General features: G+C 50.3%; 1 protein-coding gene across 3 annotated transcripts in view; it reads right to left on the bottom strand.

The window, feature by feature from the left end:
• The window catches only part of Atp9a (ATPase phospholipid transporting 9A (putative)), a 98,446-nt gene that overhangs the window by 67,789 nt on the left and 12,753 nt on the right, over positions 1-17,904 (bottom strand). For 2 of the 3 annotated variants that reach the window (XM_040733125.1, XM_040733126.1), the window contains exons 2-4: positions 9,200-9,344; positions 5,081-5,194; positions 4,564-4,672 (exon numbers count right to left, since the gene is read on the bottom strand). In XM_040733125.1, the coding sequence (XP_040589059.1) occupies positions 4,564-4,672; positions 5,081-5,194; positions 9,200-9,344 (368 nt within the window). Of the gene's footprint in view, positions 1-4,563; positions 4,673-5,080; positions 5,195-9,199; positions 9,345-10,496; positions 10,636-17,904 lie in introns of those variants that run through there. The other variant, XM_040733127.1, reaches the window with a different exon arrangement.

Here is a 17,904-nt window from a genome sequence, read left to right on the forward strand (position 1 = left end):
TGGCTTTGGCTGGCTTAGAATTCATATATAGATCAGGCTGGCCTCAAACTCAGACCTCTACCTACCTCTGCCTCCCAAATGCTGGAATTACAGGTGCATGCCACCATGCCTGGCTAAAGCTGTTTGAATGCTGGAATTACAGGTGCATGCCACCGTGCCTGGCTAAAACTGTTTGAATGCTGGAATTACAGGTGCATGCCACCATGCCTGGCTAAAGCTGTTTGAATGCTGGAATTACAGGTGCATGCCACCGTGCCTGGCTAAAACTGTTTGAATGCTTGGTCCCCACAGGTAGAATTGTTTGGGAAGGATTAGGAGTGTGTGGCCTTGTTGGAGGAGGTGTGGCCTTGTTGAAGGAGGTGTGGCCTTGTTGGAGGAGGTGTGGCCTTGTTGGAGGAGTTGTGGCCTTGTTGGGAGGAGGTGTGGCCTTGTTGGAGGAGGTGTGGCCTTGTTGGAGGAGGTGTGGCCTTGTTGGAGGAAGTGTGGCCTTGTTGGGAGGAGGTGTGGCCTTGTTGGAAGAAATGTGTCATTAGGGGTGGGCTTTGAGGTTTCAAAAGCCCACACTGGGCCCAGTCTTGCAGATCACATGAGCTCTAAGTGCCCACACCTGCCTACCAGCTGCCCCACTCCCAACCATGATGATCACAGATTCTGTAAGCAAGCCTCCAATTAAATGCTTTCTCTTATAAGTTGCCTGGACATGGTGTCTCCTCACTCATAGCAATAGAACAGTAACTAAGACAGCAGGCGTAGTAGTACATGCTTTAATCCCAGAACTTGGGAGGCAGAGGCAAGTGGATCTCTATGAGTTTTTGGTCAGCCTGATGTACACATTAATTTCCAGCCCAACTAGAGTTATATAAGACCCTGATTAAAAAAATACAAAAGAGCAGGGGACTGGAGAGGTGGCTCAATTATTGCAAGCACAAGCATGTGACTTTGGATCCCCATCACCCACAGAAAAATCTGGGGCTGTGGCATGTGTCTGTCTGTAATCTGGGGACCGTGCCATGTGTCTGTCTATAATCTAGAGACTGTGTCATGTGTCTGTAACTTGGGGGCTGTAGCATGCATCTGTAATCCCAGGGCTGGGAAGAAGAGGCTGAAGGACAGAAGGACCCTGGGGCTTGCTAGACAGCCAGTCTAACCAAAGCAGCAAGCTCAGGGTCAGTGAGAGCCCGCCTCAAACACTAAGGTGGAGAGCAGCTGAGGGAGACATCTAATATCAACATCTACACAAACCAACATGTACACATACATACATACACGCATTTTCCCTCTCTGCCTCTCTCTTTCCCTCTCTCTCTCCCTCTCTCTCTCCCTCTCTCTCTCCCTCCCTCTTACACACACACACACACACACACACACACACACACACACACACACACACACACACAGAAGGGTAGGAGCCAGCTAGCTGGCTGAATGGAACCCACAAGCCACTTTGCATATGCTCTGAGCAAAGCCACCACTTATCACTGATGTGGCTTTGTCGGTTGCCAAGCGTCTTAACGTCACAGTAAGAATATGTTATTAAGAAGGGATTTAATATAATTTCAGTTAATTACACAACCCCAAAGTACACCCTATAGAACTGGTCACGTGGAAAGCCCCAAGCCCCCAACCCTGTAAAGACCTTTGTCCAAAATAGTAGCGGCCCAGTACAAGGCGTTAGCAATCTAACTCAAATTTTTCTTATTCCAGAGACATGAGGTTTTCAGACCACCAACCCTGAAAAACACCTTCAAACAAAACAGAACACTTCCCAAGCGTGTCACACCAATGTACTTCCCGAGAGGGAATTCTCTGGGAACTCTGACTCCAGAGACAGACTGCCTGCCAAGCCCGCCACACTAAGCACCTGCCAGTCCCTCAGGCATTCAGTTTCTCTCTTTCATTTCCCAATTTCCCAAAACAAGACTGTTTGGACTCTGGGTCTCTCCTGAAATAGTGATCCTTGCTGAGGAGGTCGGTGACCTCGGGGCACTTAACTGCCCCTGCCGCCAGCTGCCTTACTAACGCCCCCATGCCAGCACACACCTGAACCTGCTGTGGCCAGAGCCACCGGCTGCAGTCCAGGCTGAGCTTCCCCAACGGTGAATGTGGGTTTTAAAATCTATCATTTAAGCATGGCTCAGTGGGTAAAGATCCCTGGCTACCCATCCCAACACCTTCCAGCCTGGAGCCAACACGGTAGAAGAAGAGAACAGACTCCTGCAACTTCTCCTCTGACCACACACATATATACAAAGAATGGTTTTTAAACACAATAAAGTTGGGACTGGAGAGGTGGCTCAGATGTTAAGGGTCCTGGCCGCTCTTACAGAGGACCAGGTTCAATCCGCAGCACCCACACAGCAGCCCAAAAGCTCCGAAGTTAAAAGCACTGTACCCACAGACATACATGCAGACCAAAACACATAAAATAAAACTTTAAGTTAAATAAAAATTTAAATATATAATAAAAGTTCTTCCATTTAAAATGCGATGTGTCCTGCACGGAGGCTGTGAGAGGAAGCTGCCTGGTCACTTCTCTTTGGATTAAGACTACAACTTGACAATGTTCCCAGATTGAGGATGGCTCCTTCTAAGATGTCTGCACAGATGCAGGTTTGTATAAAGCTGCTGCCTTTGTAGAATCTTAGGATGTAATGCTCAACTCTAAGCAGTTTCTTATGAATGCTAGCTTTGAAAGTTGTAATTTACTACTTTTCCCATGTGCGTGCATGTCTGTGTGTATGCGCGTGCGTGCGTGCGTGCGTGCGTGTGTGTGTGTGTAGAGAATAGCTTTGAGTGTTGCTCCTCTGGAGCTGTCCACCTTTGTTTATGTGTATGAGTGTTTGCTTGCATGTGTGTTCACACTATGTGCATACAGATTCTCTGTGACCAAAGTGACAGGGGATTGTGAGATGCCACATTGGTCTTGAGAACAGAACCTGGGTTCTATGTAAAAGCAGTTGTTACAAGCATTCTTTCCAGTCAGCCTGGTCCCACAGCCACAGAGACTTATATTAATTATAATACCGTTGGTTGATAACTAGGGATTCTATTGGCTAGCTCTGTCTTTTTTTTTTTTTTTTTTTTTTTTTTTTTTTTGGTTTTTCGAGACAGGGTTTCTCTGTGGCTTTGGAGGCTGTCCTGGAACTCACTTTGTAGACCAGGCTGGCCTCGAACTCACAGAGATCCACCTGCCTCTGCCTCCCGAGTGCTGGGATTAAAGGCATGCGCCACCACCGCTCTGTCTTAATTATTAACCCATAACTACTAATCCATGTATTTCCATGTGGTCTTGGCTCACGGAGAATGCCGGACCTGCAACTCCTTTCCCTGCTACATGGCGACTGTTCTGGTGGGCTCCCTTGCCTACCTCTCCCAGATTTCTCCTCCTCTCCTAGTCCCCCCATCTTACTGCCTCATTGGGGTTTGGTTTTTGGATTTTTGGTTTTTCGAGACAGGGTTTCTCTGTGGTTTTGGAGGCTGTCCTTGAACTAGCTCTTGTAGACCAGGCTGGTCTTGAACTCACAGAGATACGCCTGCCTCTGACTCGAAAGTGCTGGAATTAAAGCGCCCCCCCACCCAGCCCGGCCCAACAGTGTTTTATTCATCAACCAATAAGAGAAGCATACACAAAAGGGCATCCCCATCAAGCAGTGTTTTTACCCGCTGGGCCATCTCTCCAGCCCCCCCTTATATTTAGAGACAGGGTTTCTCGCTGGCCTGGACCATCTATTCAGCCAGGCCAGCCAGTCAGTAAGCCCCAGGGCCCACCTGTCCCTGCCTCCCTGATGCTGGGATCACAAGCACACACCTTCACACCTGGATTTCACAGGAGTTTTAGGGGCCAAACTCTGGTCTTCTTGCCTGTGTGAGGCAAGCACTTTATTGACTTGCCTATTCTCCCATTTTATTTCATTTTATTTGGTTTTTCGAAGCTAGGTTTCTCTGTATTGTTTTGGAGCCTGTCCTGGACCTGGCTCGGTAGACCAGGCTGGTCTCCAGCTCACAGAGATCCGCCTGCCTCTGCCTCCCGAGTGCTGGGATTAAAGGTGTGCGCCACCAACGCCCGGCTTCTCCCAGCTCTTAAAAGACATTTTTAAAGTTGTTCTGGGGCCATCAAGACGGCTCAGCAGGTAAAGGCGCTTGTCACCAAACCTAACAACCTGAGTCTGGTCCCAGAAACCCACATAGTAGAAACAGAGGAACGGCGTCTGCAAGCTGTTCTATGACTCCATAAGTATATGTAAGGCAGTCACACTCTCCCCCACACACGCACCAACAGGTACAAGCACAATCAATAAACATGAAAATCATAAAATAACACTGTTCAGGGCCACATGAACAGGCTGCTCCCTCCTCCTCAGCCAGCAAAGGGAAGGGAAAGGTGAGCCCGAGAGCCAGAAGTAGCCCAATTTAACCAACAGGGCTAATTCTCAGAGCACAGTGACAGTGGCCTGAGCTTGTCCTCTAGTGTCTGAGCAACCGTCCCAAGGCTGGACCTACAACTCAGTTCCCCCAACTGTCTGCAGCAAGGAACTAAGCTAGAAGCCCTGCCCAGAGGCTGACCTCGTGACGTGAGCCGGCTGTAGACCTGGGAGTTGACCTCCTTGTCACGCACATAGCATCGGATCTCCTCCACCGCCTCTCGGATGATGGTGACAGCCAGCACGAAGCCCTGCAAAGAGAAGGGCAGAGGTGAGGCCTGCTGGGACCAATTCTATTCTCTTGACACTCGGGGCCGACAAAGCAAGATAAACAAACCAACCACCATCTGTGAGGACCAAGAGTTGGTCTTCGCTCCGTGACTCAAATCTAGAACCAAACCACCAAAGAAAGTGATCAGGAAGGGCCTCGCTTGAGAGAGGCAGTGATGGAGTTGACAGCCGAGTGAATGTCTGGGGGCCCTGACTGGGCTCTGCTGCCCTTTGACCCTGATGGTGCCTGGCCTGCAGCCTAAATACTAACAGTCCGATGCCCAGCATGGTGACTTAAGAGCTACGTGTTTCTTAAAAGGCCACTGTGCAGGCCCAGATGCCCAGAATCAAAGAGCTTGCTGTCCGTACACCTGAGGCTGACTACTCACCAGCGGAACCCAGTAGGTGTAGAGGGCGCCGAGTCTCATCTCGGGGACAAACTGGGAGCAGGCGAGGAGCAGGAAGTAGAAGTTGAAGAAGTACCGGAACTGGCTGAACAGCACCTGGAGTGGTAAGCGGGGGACATGGGGACATCAGCGTCTTCTGGGGGGGCAGCTGGGCAGGCTGAGGGGGGCAGGGGGAAAAGCACCCCTGCCGGGAATGCAGCTGACACTCTGCCCCCATAGACCTAACAGTCCAGTGTGCTATAGGAAGGCATGACGTGGGCAAGGGAAGTAACAGCTGCAGGGGCTGGAGGTGTGGCTGGGGGAGGGGCTGCGAGTCAACACCAGCCCCTCCTGACATGCATGACACCCTGGGTTCCAACCCCTGCACAGAACAGACTCCGTGTGGTGGCACATGGCAGCAATGCCAGCACCAGGGAGACAAAAGTAGGACTAGAAGTCAAGGGTCACCCTTGACTGCCTAGGAAGTTCAAGACTAGCCTGTCTCAAAAAGCAAACTGTGAATGCAAGACACAGGGCAGCTAATAGGGAGGATCACATAGGGGATTGCTCTGTCAGTCAGACTCAAGGGTTTTACTGTGGTTTGCTCTCTCTCGTCCCTCTCTCTCTCTCCTCCCTCTGTGTGTGTGTGTGTATGTGTGTGTGTGTGTATACATATCGCCATGTGAGTACAGGAATCAGCTCTCTCCACCAAGTAGGTCACAGGGACAGAACCAAGGTCATCAGACTTGGCAGAAAATGCCTTGACTGGGCCATCTCCCTAATTCATATCTTACTTCTCTTTTAGTTTTGTTTCTGGGGACAGGGTTTCTCTATGTAGCCCTGGCTGACCTGAAACTTGCTCTGTAAACCAGGGTGGCCTTGAGCTCACAGAGTTCCGCCTGCCTCTGCCTCCAAGTGCTGGGATTAGAGGCGTGCGCCACATGACCAAGACTATATTGTATGTCTTAAACTCTGCTTGGGAAGGGAGTCTAGTGGGAGACCATTATGCTGTAATTTGAAGACAAAAATATGTCCACCCGTGGGATTTTAAAAATGCATTTCTTTATTTTACTAAAGGGGGCAGCGCATACCGGCCTGGTAGAGATCAGAAAGCAAAACACAGGAGTCGGCTGGCTTCCTTCCATGTGGGTCAAGCTTGACTTGTCAGAACTCAGGTCTTCAGGCCTGGCAACAAGTACCTCCACCCACTGAGCCACCCCACCAGGCTCCCACACAGAAGTTTAGGGTTGAGTTGTTTTTGTTTGTTGGTTAGTTTTGGGGGGGGTTGTTTGCTTGTTTGTTTTTTTGTTTTAGTTTACGAGACAGGGTTTTTCTGCATAGCTCCTCTGGCTGTCCTGGAACTAGCTCTGTAGACCAGGCTGGTCTCGAACACTCAGAGATCTGCCTGCCTCTACCTCCCGAGTGCTGAGATTAAAGGTGTGCACCACCACTGACGTCTAGAAGTCTAGGTTTTTACGTTTGTTTGCTTGCTTGTTTTGATTTCTTGAGACAGGGTCTCTGCAGTGGTTAGGCAGAAACTGCCCCACATAGAGAGTGGCACTATTAGAAGGTGTGGCTTTGTTGGAGGAAGTGTGTCACCTTGCGGGTGGGCTTTGAGATCTCCTACGCTCAAGTTCCATCCAGTGTGGTAGAGAGTTGCTCCTGTTGCCTGTGAATCAAGGTGTAGAGCTTGCAGCCCCTTCTCCAGCACCATGTCTGCCTGCACGCCGCCATGCTTCCCACCGTGATGGTAATGGACTGAACCTCTAAACTGTAATGTTTTCCTTCACGGCAATAGAAACCCTAAGACGGTCTCTTTGTAATCCTGCTGCCCTCTAACTCTGAGAGGCCCTGCCTCTGCCTCCCAAGTGCTATAATTAAAGGAGTGCTCCACCACAACAGGCCCACAATAGAAGTTTTTCATCTTTATTTTTAGATCTATTCGCTTTATTTTTCATGTGTGTTTTTGCCTGCATGTATATCTGCACTACATGCATGCCTGGTGCCCAAGGAGACCAGAAGAGGGCGCTGTAGCTCCTAGAACTGGAGTTCTGTGTGCCGGCTGTGAGCAGCTAGGTGGATGCTGGCACTTGAACCCAAGTCCTCTACGTGAGCAGCAAGTGCTCTTAAGGGCGGGCAGAGCTACCGTAAGCTGCCTGCACTCCTGTAAATAACCCTGGTAAGTTCAGTGAGTCCCCAAAAGGAAACAGCCTGTAAGTGGAGGGGGTCGTATTTGGGAAGAGTAGGGGGTCAGTGGGAATGAGAGACCACAGGGTAAGGGATGAATGTGGTCAAAATACAGTATAGGCATGCATGAGATCCACCATGACACACACTTTATGCTAACTAAAACACTGTCGCTGGGCGTGCGGTACACATCTTTAAAGGCGGCACTGGGAAAGCAGAAGCAGGTCTATGTGACTCTGAGGCCAGCTCAGGTCTACACTGGGAGCTTCTGATCAGCCCGAGCTACATAGCAAGCATGACCAAAAGTATTTATGTGTGTGTGGGCTGGAGAGATGGCTCAGGGGTTAGAGAGCACTGGCTGCTCTTCCAGAGGACCTGAGTTCAATTCCCAGCACCACGTGGTGGCTCTCAACCATCTCTATAATGAGATCTGGTGCCCTCTTCTGGCGTGCCAAACACTGTATAATAAATAAATAGGTAAGTAAATAAATCTTAAAAAAAGAAAGAAGACGCCAAAAACTCTATAAAAAATAATAAATAAATAAATAAATAAATAAATAAATAAATAAATAAAAGGAAAGGCAGTCAGTGGTGGTGCATGCCTTTAATCCCAGCACTTGGGAGGCAGAGGCAGGAGAATCTCAGTGAGTCTGAGATCAGCCTGGACTACAAAGTGAGTTCCAGGAGAGCCAGGACTGTTACGCAGACAAAACCCTATCTCGAAAAACAAACCAAAGGCCTAGAGAGATGGCTCAGAGGTTAAGAGCACTGACTGTTCTTCCAGAGGTCCTGAGTTCAATTCCCGGCAACCACATGGTGGCTCACAACCACCTTGAATGAGATCTGGTGCCCTGGCAGAAAACTGTATACACAATAAATAAATAAAATATTTAAAAAACAAACCAAAAAGAAGGTAACAAAACAATCCACTCACACTGACCTTGAGCTACTGTGACGTGTGTGTGTGTGTGTGTGTGTGTGTGTGTGTATGCACACTCAGTGCCCGAGAATATGAACCTCTGCTGTCACGCTCAGTGCCCACCACTGTCACTTTCCCTCCTTCCTGAGCTGGAGCTGGTTGCTGCCTGCCCTAAAGCAACTGAGGTGCTCATCAACGGGGATGAGTGTGAACATGGCTTCAGGGTTACACGTGATCAAGGGGAAGCACTAGGCTCTAGAAACATTTGTGGGCACGTGTTACGGTTGCTGTGTATGGGCTTGTGTGTGTGAGTGTGCATGGAGGGGCCAACAGTGTCACTTCACACGCTCGCTCCACCTTTGTTTTGAGAAGGGTCTCACTGACCCCGTAGGCCACTGACTGGCCAGACAAGCCAGCCATCGAGCCCCAGGAACCCCCGGCTGTGCTCCCTGAATGCTGGAATTACAGCTCAGCTCTGCTCCCTGAATGACCCTGTGTCACCATGCCCAGGCTTATGTGAGTGCTAGGGATCCAAACTCCAGCCCTTATATTTGTACCAAGTACTGTCCAAAATGAGCCATTCCCCCATCCTCCTGAAACATTTAGTAGCAAAAAATATAACTTCCTTCTCTAGATGGTAGGCTTAAACTTGTTAAACTTTTCTCTCTGTGCTTTTAGACCCCAATCCTCCTGGACCTAGTCCCCTACACTGCAGGGGCACAGGGCAACAATCTTAGCACCACTGATAATCGGTTTTGGCATTTTAACTATGATATTAACTCTCCAAACTACCCAATAAACATGAAGTTATTCTACTAGTCGGATGGAACACTGTGGTCTGGGAAATGGCAGACATCCCTGTAGGCGCAGTCCCTCTGGGTCAAGGAAGATGAAGGGTCAGTGGTAAAAGCAGCACAAAGAAATGGTCACAAAATCTACCACGGGAACCACGTCTGCTGAGACCAGAGCCATGGCATAGACTCAAGGTGGGAAGAGAAAGCTGTGTTTGCACATACCCCGGGAAGAAACGTGAAGAAATTGTACTTCTGGTTGTTGATGACATTTCGAGGGTACCGCTGGTCCCTCTTCTCGGGGTGTCCCAACCAGACAGTACGGGGCCTGGGCTCCCCTCCACCGCAGCATCTGAGCCAGTCACAGCACCTATGGGAAAAATAAGCCCACAAGATCAAGGCCATGCCCACATTCTATCAAAGCCACACCCGTCATCAATGCCATACTTACATCTAAGCCACACCCACATTATCAAGACTATACCCACATAAGTCAGTCATGCCCACACATGCCCACGCCAGAGATTCACATCAAGGCCACACCCACACCATCAAAGTCACACCCACATTGCCGAAGCCACACCCACATCTGTTGCTCTCCTCATAATGCCTTTCTTTAAAGGTCCTGGCCAGGGCAGGGCCACAGCCACCCAACCTCCACTGGCCTAAGACACAGTGGGCCAAACAGAAGGTGCTGTGTCCCTGTGATAGTTACAAGATCCAGAATCACCATGGAAATAACCCCAAACGTCTGGGCATGTCCATGAGGGAGCGTCTAGATCGGGTACATAGAGTGGGAAAATGTAGGCAGTACCAGGAGCAGCGTGTGGATAGCAGCATCATGGGAGAAACCAGGCTGAACCCCAGCATTGGCTGCCCTCTGCTCCCTGACTGTGCACACAGTGTGACCAGCTGAACCCCAGCATTGGCTGCCCTCTGCTTCCTGACTGTGCACACAGTGTGACCAGCTGAACCCCAGCATTCCCTGCCCTCTGCTTCCTGAAGCAGAATGAAGCCCATAAGCGCAGATACGAGCAGCAGCCAGCTCTGACCTTAGCCTGCATGGGTCCCTGCTCCACCAAGACTATTACATAAAGGATAGTGAGGCATCTTCTCTCCGCCCCAACCATTCTCTTCTTAGTACATGTTAAAGGCACAAGGCAGAGCCAGGTTCTCTGTACCTCGAGAACCTGGAGGTGGGGCAGTGGCCGGCTGCACGAGCACGACCTGACTGCCCCTCCCTGCCAGCTCCTCCCAAAGCACTGCCACTGGCAGCAACCCTCCAGCAAGCACCCTGACCCCGGCTCCCAGTCTCCTCACACAAGCCAGGGAACACATGGGGCTCCGCCACCAGCACAATCAAGCCACTGTGAGAGGCTACAGGGAAACGGCCACATCCGTGTTTGATGCTCACTCTATGCTCCTGTATGCCCAGGCTTGGAGGAGGAAATCCCCAGGCTGCCAGCCCCTGCGTTGTCACCAAGCAAAGTAAAACCAGCCAGACACAGCTGCTATGACTCACATAATGCCCGGTCCGCTGTGGACCCTCCTCACCCCCTTCCTCCTGCAGGTCGGGTCTGGGTGGGATACGTGGGTTCAGAGCTAAGCCCATGGGGTCCATGTGTAGCAGGATCCCTAGGCGGAGCCGGCCGGCGAGCTGCCTGCTCAGAAGCCCAAAAATCCCATGATGAAACACAATGCTCTTTCTTAAAAATAGCATCCTCGTTCCAGTAAACTCAGCTGGGTGGAGCATGCTGGGATACAGACAGGTGCCACAACCAGTAACCGCTGCGGGCCACTGGGTTGTTCTAGGGCCAGAAGCCATACAGGAATCCCTGAGGACTCCACAGTCCTCACTGGTCTGCTCTGAGGTGCAGTCACCACGCTGGCCTTGAGGGGACATAGCTGGAGCTTTGTGACCTGAGTGTTAGAAGCAAGGAAGGGGAGGGGTGACGGAGGGAGGGAGAAGATTCAACCCACAGGCAGCAGACCACTTTCTGTGTAGAACATTCCTGACAATTCCTGCTCTCCCACAATCCTTCATATCGCATCTAAGAACTGGGGTGGCTGAGAGGGTAAAAAGCACTTTACACAAGCACAGTGGTGTCACCTCAGGTCCCAGAACCCGAGGCGAACTTCCTCCTGCGAGCTGTCCTCGGGCCTCCACGTGCAATATAAATCAATATAAAATATTGTGTGCCGCATAATCTAAAGGGAGATGAAACAAATTAAAAGAACCACAGTTTATTGTTTCCTACAAGTTTTGCGGGTTTGTTTTGGCAAAAGATCCACTTATTAAATAGTTAGGCTGTTATTCCTTAGTCACCTAGAGACGTGTGTGCATGCGGGACTGTGTGTGCATGCGGGACTGTGTGTGCATGCGGGACTGTGTGTGCATGCGGGACTGTGTGTGCATGCGGGACTGTGTGTGCATGCGGGACTGTGTGTGCATGCGGGACTGTGTGTGCATGCGGGACTGTGTGTGCATGCGGGACTGTGTGTGCATGCGGGACTGTGTGTGCATGCGGGACTGTGTGTGCATGCGGGACTGTGTGTGCATGCGGGACTGTGTGTGCATGCGGGACTGTGTGTGCATGCGGGACTGTGTGTGCATGCGGGACTGTGTGTGCATGCGGGACTGTGTGTGCATGCGGGACTGTGTGTGCATGCGCCCATTCATGCCTGCACAAGTGCACACAAGGAGCCAACATGTTCACCGCAGCATTCCTACTGTAAGCCAAACACCAGAAGCAAAGCCAACCATTCGCTCCTGGGGGGGGGGATCTGGCTAAGTTTCTAGAAATTATCCATAAAATGGACTTTCCGACAGCCTGGAGAACTTCAAACGCGAGTGACTCCATCACCAATTTGTGCTAAGAAGCGAAGCTGGGGAGGTGGTCAGACAGTAAAGCCTGCAGACACGGGGACCTGGGCTCAGTCCCCAGAACTCAAGGCCACAGATGGCTCTGTTTCCCTCTCAGCTTCCTGACTATGGACGCAATGTGACCCACTGCCTCATGTTCCCGACACCACAACCGACAGGCTGCACCCTCGAATCATAAGCAGAGTAAACCCTTCCTTCCTTCTTTTAAAATAAAAACAGCCAAGCATGATGGTATGCATATTATCCCAGCATTGGGGCACTGAGACAGGTCGATTCCTGGGGCTTCCCAACCAGTCAGCCTAACTTACTTGCCAAGTTCCAGGCCGGGGAAAGACTTGGACACCCTTCATTCACATTTGTTCTTAACAGTGTTGGCTAGACTAAATGTTTTGTTTTGTTTTTCCAGTTAACTCCATTATAGTAAGTACCCACCCACTGAGGAAGCGCATCCAATACAAAGCACACACGCAGCCCAGACGGCTGCACTGTAACAACACACAGGAGGCCCCAAAGCACAGCAAGCTCAAGGTTGCTCTGAGCTTCGGCAAGATCCTGTCTTTGTCTAAAAAAGCCGTATCCCAGGTCCTGGGAGTATCAAACTCCAGTCCCACTACCAAAATGTCCCTAGGAAGATGCAAACAAGGACTATCCCTCCTCCTCTGGTCCCAACCACAATCAGAACATGATTCCAGCAGAGCTCACTCTGGGAAACCACTGAGTTTATTAGGCTAGCGTATAGAGCATGGGTGAGGGATTGTGACAGGAATGTGGGTGACCCCAAAGCAGTCACACTGCACGGTCTGTGCCCAGCATGGATGCTATATCCCCCACCTCAGGTAATCTTCCTCAGCGTGTAAATACTCCTGACCCTCCCTTAAGAGGCCAAGTCCAGTTGGGGCAAAAATGGCATACAAATGGCTAGATGTGCAGGGTCCTCCCTGAACCTCCTTCTATGAGGAGAAGTCAAACAGCCAAACCGCCGGACAGTGACGATGCTGCCAGACAGTGACGGATGCCGACGGACAGTGACAGACACTTCCAGGCGTGGCTGTTTTGAGGAGATAGGACTGTCCTGCCTTGAGGACTTGACTCTATTGCATTCAGCACATGGTAAATTAAGGGCCCTTCATTAGCTGAGCATAGGACAATTAATGTCAAGTCCAACGCCAGTTAATCAGCTTGCTTGTCCTGTCACTCAGTCAGTTTCCACTCGAAACAAGTGTAAGTTACATACTTTCAACACAGATCAGTTTGTGCTTCAGGTCAACGGTGTTCACTGAGCACTTGGTGAGAATGGGGCAGGTTGTCTTAGTTCTATGTCGGGATTTCAGCACAAGCCATCCTGAGTACTCACAGGCCAGACCCTCAGCTGGGCCATGCACACTTGCACTGAATAACACAACCGAGTTTTGTGGTCTAGTGCTGGGAAACAGCACACCATGCCCCAAGCTGGGTGCTTCCGGAACTATAGACCCTCCTCCTCCTCTTATAGGACACCAATGAGGAACCAGCGTACCACTGTACAAAAGTCCAATTCCCTCCCGCTCCCTCTCTCTATCTGCCTCTGTCTGCCTCTCTCTCCCTCTCTCCCTCCCTCTCCCCCCCCCTGTGTGTGTGTCTCTCTCTCTCTCTCTCTCTCTCTCTCACACACACACACACACACACACACACACGCACACGCGAGCATGCACCTATTTAAAAAAATAAAAGCTGGGCCAGGCAAGGTAGCACACTTGGGAGGCAGAGGCAAGAAGATCTCTATGAGTTGGAGGTCTACACAGCAGGTTCCAGGCCAGCCAAGGCTACATAGAGAACCTGTCATAAAACAAAACGAAATCTTCTGTGGGATTGGGGGTGCAGGCCAATGGCAGAGCACATGCCCGGTGTATACAAGACAGGAGTTCTAACCTCAGAGCAGCAAGAAAACTCTATGTGCATATATGTATGCATCTGTATCTATACACATATATATGGGCACAATACATGTGGCTTCAGCAAATGATTACAAGTGTCTTCTACAGTGACATAGGAGCAGAGTAACTAACAAGGGCTGACTGAGCATTAACTATGGTGCACATACACTTCTGCCCCTTTGTGTGAATTCGTGGCTAGGAAATGTTTTTCATATAAAAATAAGTGACTTTTTAAAAATCAATTAATTTAAGAGTAAGTAAGAAGCTGGGGTGGGGGCTGGAGAGATGGCTCAGCAGTTAAGAGCACTGATTGCTCTCCCAAAGGATATGAGTTCAATTCCCAGCACTCAGCTCACAACTGTCTGTAACTCCAGTTCCAAGGAACCCAATACTCTCATACAGGCAAGCCAATGTACATGAAATAAAATAAATAAATAAGTAAGAAGCTGGGGTGTGTCTCAGTGGCAGAGTGCTTGCCCAGCATGTATGGGTTGCTCATGCAAAAGAAGTCAAAGCCCACCACTCAGGTCCCACCCATGGTCACAAGTCATTCACTTCCACCATGGCGGGGTGCCAAGCATGTCTGTCCTGCCTGTGTCGATGGCTAACTCGCCCGGGCCTTTCACATGCCTGGGCGTTGAGCAGTCCCTCCTAGGGCCTGTGCTTCCCCCTTGATCCAGGCCATTTGGTCACAGGCTGTAAACGGGTGCAGCATGCAGCCCGCAGCCAGCACTAGGCCCAGCAGAGCCTAGAAAGTGCCAACTGCAGCCAAGGATGGGGGAGCAGGACGTGATCCCAGCGGGTGGGCAGCAGAGGCAGGAGGATCAAGAGTTCAGGGCAGCCTAGGCTACAGAGTAAGGCCAAGGCTAGTCCAGGCTGCACAAAGACCCTGCCTCAAAACGAAACAACAAAAAAGAAACCCATTTACCTCTGGATACCAAAACAGTCAATAAAAACATAGTCTATACATTTCCTATGTGCACGCTCCATGCATACCAGTGAGTCCTCCTGTAGTGATACATTATTTATGACTTATCAAAGCTTGTCTGAGGATTCAGAAAGCAAAGTCAGCCACAAGCCACAGAAGCCAGGCACACACCGTTAGTCCCAGCAGCCAGAAGCTAGAAGGTGGTGGTACACGCCTTTAATCCTAGGACTCAGGGCTAAGAGGCAGACGGACCTCTGTGAGTCTAAGGCCACCCAGCTCTACACAAGATTGATCCAGTCCTAAAGAGAAACAGCTCACACAAAGATGATCTCAGCACCCGGGATCACACGTCTTTCATGCCAGTATTAGGGAAGTATATAAGACAAGAGCAGGGTCTCAGTATCAGGCACTCATTGTCCAGTCACAGTGAGGATGGGAAGACATTCAGTCTCAGGATTCTCCAGTCACACTGAGGAGAGGCGGCAGGATCAGCCCTTTCAGCCTGAGGTAGAGTAAGAGCTAATGGCCGGCTGCTTTGCTTTTCTGACCTTCACCTTGAAGCTTGAACCCCCGTATCAGTCTCTGGGCCTTTTATTTATCGTGCAACACTGCCCAGCCTCTGTGCGGCCATGCCTGGCTTCCAGCCAACCCTTCTTGCCCGTGAGAAACTATTTCCCAGAAGATCCAAAGTGGGAAGGTCACAGATAGTCCAGGGGTTTGCCGTGCCATCCCACTTGAAGAGCCACCTTCAAGTTCCCAGGCTGACAACTTCGGAAGGAGCCTAAAGACAGGGGCAGGACACACCCCAGGACTCCCCGGCAGCAGTCCTGCCCCGTTAGCTCCCACCTCCCCCACAGTAACTAGCACCGCTCTGTGTATCCATGGTGCCAGGTTTCAAGGTCCACGGACGATGCACACTGCCACCCACGCCTTCTTCACAGAAATGAGCAGCTGCCTGTTACGCCAGCCCAGGAGGCTGAGGCAGGAAGATCACTACAAGTTCAAGGGAAATCAGGTCTCAAAAAAATGCACAACAGCCAGGGTAGTGACCAAAGCCTTTAATTATATATAACACCCAGGAGGCAGAGACAAGGGGGTCTCTGTGAGCTCCAGGCCAGTTAGGACTACAATGCATAGTGAGTCCAAGTCTCAAAAAACCAAACAGGCTGGAGAGGCGGCTCAGCGCTGTTGGAAAGGACTGGAGTTCAATGACTACCACTCTCGTGAGACCGCCCCCAGCCCTCTGCGGCTCCAGTTCCTGGGGATCCGATGCATTCTCCTGACCTCCCTGACACCAGCTATGTGGCACACATACATACATGAAGGCAAAACAGTCACACACATAATAAAAATAAGTAAAATCTTTTTATTGCATTTTTATGTAAAATAAAAACCCTAAACACCAACAAAGCACTAGTGATGTTAACCTCAGCCATTTCTCAGAGAGGAACACACTTGCTCCCGGTCACGGGTATCGACAGTGCCACCCAAACTTGAAACACACAGTCTTGTTTGAATAAGCGGTCTCTGAAGCCAGTCAGGCCTTGGGAAACAGCCACCTCACTATGAACTTTCCTCCTCCTTCCGCCGTTCCCATGAAGACCAACAGCAAGCCACTGTCACAGAGCAGCTGCACCATGGGCAGGGCCTTGGCACAGAGAATCCTCAGCAAGGCCATGGGAAAGACTGGCAAAGCCCTGCACAATCAGGTAGGTGGTGGTGCACGCCCATAACCCCAGCACTTAGGAGGCTGAGGCAGGAGTATCGGGAGTTCAAGGTCATCTCTGGCTGCACACAACATTTCAAAACAAAATAAAGGTCACGGAAATGCTGTGCCTAATCCCAGAGAGGTTGCTCCAGGGAGTCAGGCCAGGTGGGATTTGAGCATAAAGCCAGTTTGGTGTGTAGGTACCTTCAGCAGGCAGAAAGCTACCGCTCGTGCCACCAAGGACACTGCCCCCTGGGTTCCAACTATGCTACAGATCCCCCTTTCCAGGCAAGCCAGACATGACCGCACTCAGCCCTGGTGACAAACTGTCACCCATGCCATGCCTGTCATCCCAGCTCTGATGGAGACTTTGGGACCAGCCTGGGCTACATAGTGATACCTTATCTCAAAGAGACCAGAAAAATCTTAGTTGTTCTCATTCACCAAACACATACTGAATGGTCAGACTCCTGAACCCAACCTGCCACAAGCGAGGCTCACCCAACAAGTCTACAGAGCAGTCACCAATGGCAGCTGGAGAAGGCTGAGAACCCAAGTCTGTCAGTGTCAAGGCGTCTGCACTGGCTGTCCTTGGGGCTCTCACAGGAGGCGCCCTCAGCTGCAGCCATGAAGAGCACCACCTGTGCACATTCACTGCGTTCCCTTTTAAAGGGTCCCTGCCACCTCCCATTTCTCTCTCCCCCTCATCACTCCCCTTCTCCTGCCATTCCTATCCCCAGATGCCAGTCCCCCTTTTCCCTCTCCCCCTTTTCCATTCACTTTTACAACATTAACCCTCAAACATGAAGAAATTCAGGCTTTTGCAGAACCTTCCAGAAACCCACATAATAAAACACAGACCCCTTGAGCATCTAATGACTTCAAAATGACCAATAAAGGTCCACCCAAAGACAAGGCTTTCCCAGACGCTTAGCAAGTAGTGGCATTTGTCACGATTTTTTAAAAGATTATATTTATTTGTATGTATACAATGTTCTGTCTGCATGCATGCATACCTACACACCAGAAGAGGGCACCAGATCTCATTACAGATGGTTGTGAGCTACCATGTGGTCGCTGGGAACTGAATTCAGGACCTCTGGAAGAGCAGCCAGTGCTCTTAACCACTGAGCCATCTCTCCAGCCTGCCACAAATTCTGATGACTTGTCCAATCCCAGAACCCATGTAGGTGGAAGCAGAGAGCCAATACCACAAAACTGTCTGACCTCCACATGAACACCATGGTACACACCTGCTCCACCACAACAGCAATGAAATTTGAGTTTATTTATTTAGACAAGGTCTCACTGTGTAGCCCAGGCTGGCCTCAAATTCAGAGATCTGCCTGCTGCTGATTCCTAAGTACCAGGATTGAAGGTACCACACCTAACATAATATACACTTGTTTTTTTGTTTGCTTGGTTTTTTGAGACAGGGTTTCTCTGTGTAACAACTGTGGCTGTCTGGAACTTGTTCTGTAGATCAGGCTATCCTTG

Source organism: Mesocricetus auratus, unplaced genomic scaffold (assembly GCF_017639785.1).
Source record: "Mesocricetus auratus isolate SY011 unplaced genomic scaffold, BCM_Maur_2.0 Super-Scaffold_100028, whole genome shotgun sequence".
NCBI classification, from domain to species: Eukaryota; Metazoa; Chordata; class Mammalia; order Rodentia; family Cricetidae; genus Mesocricetus; species Mesocricetus auratus.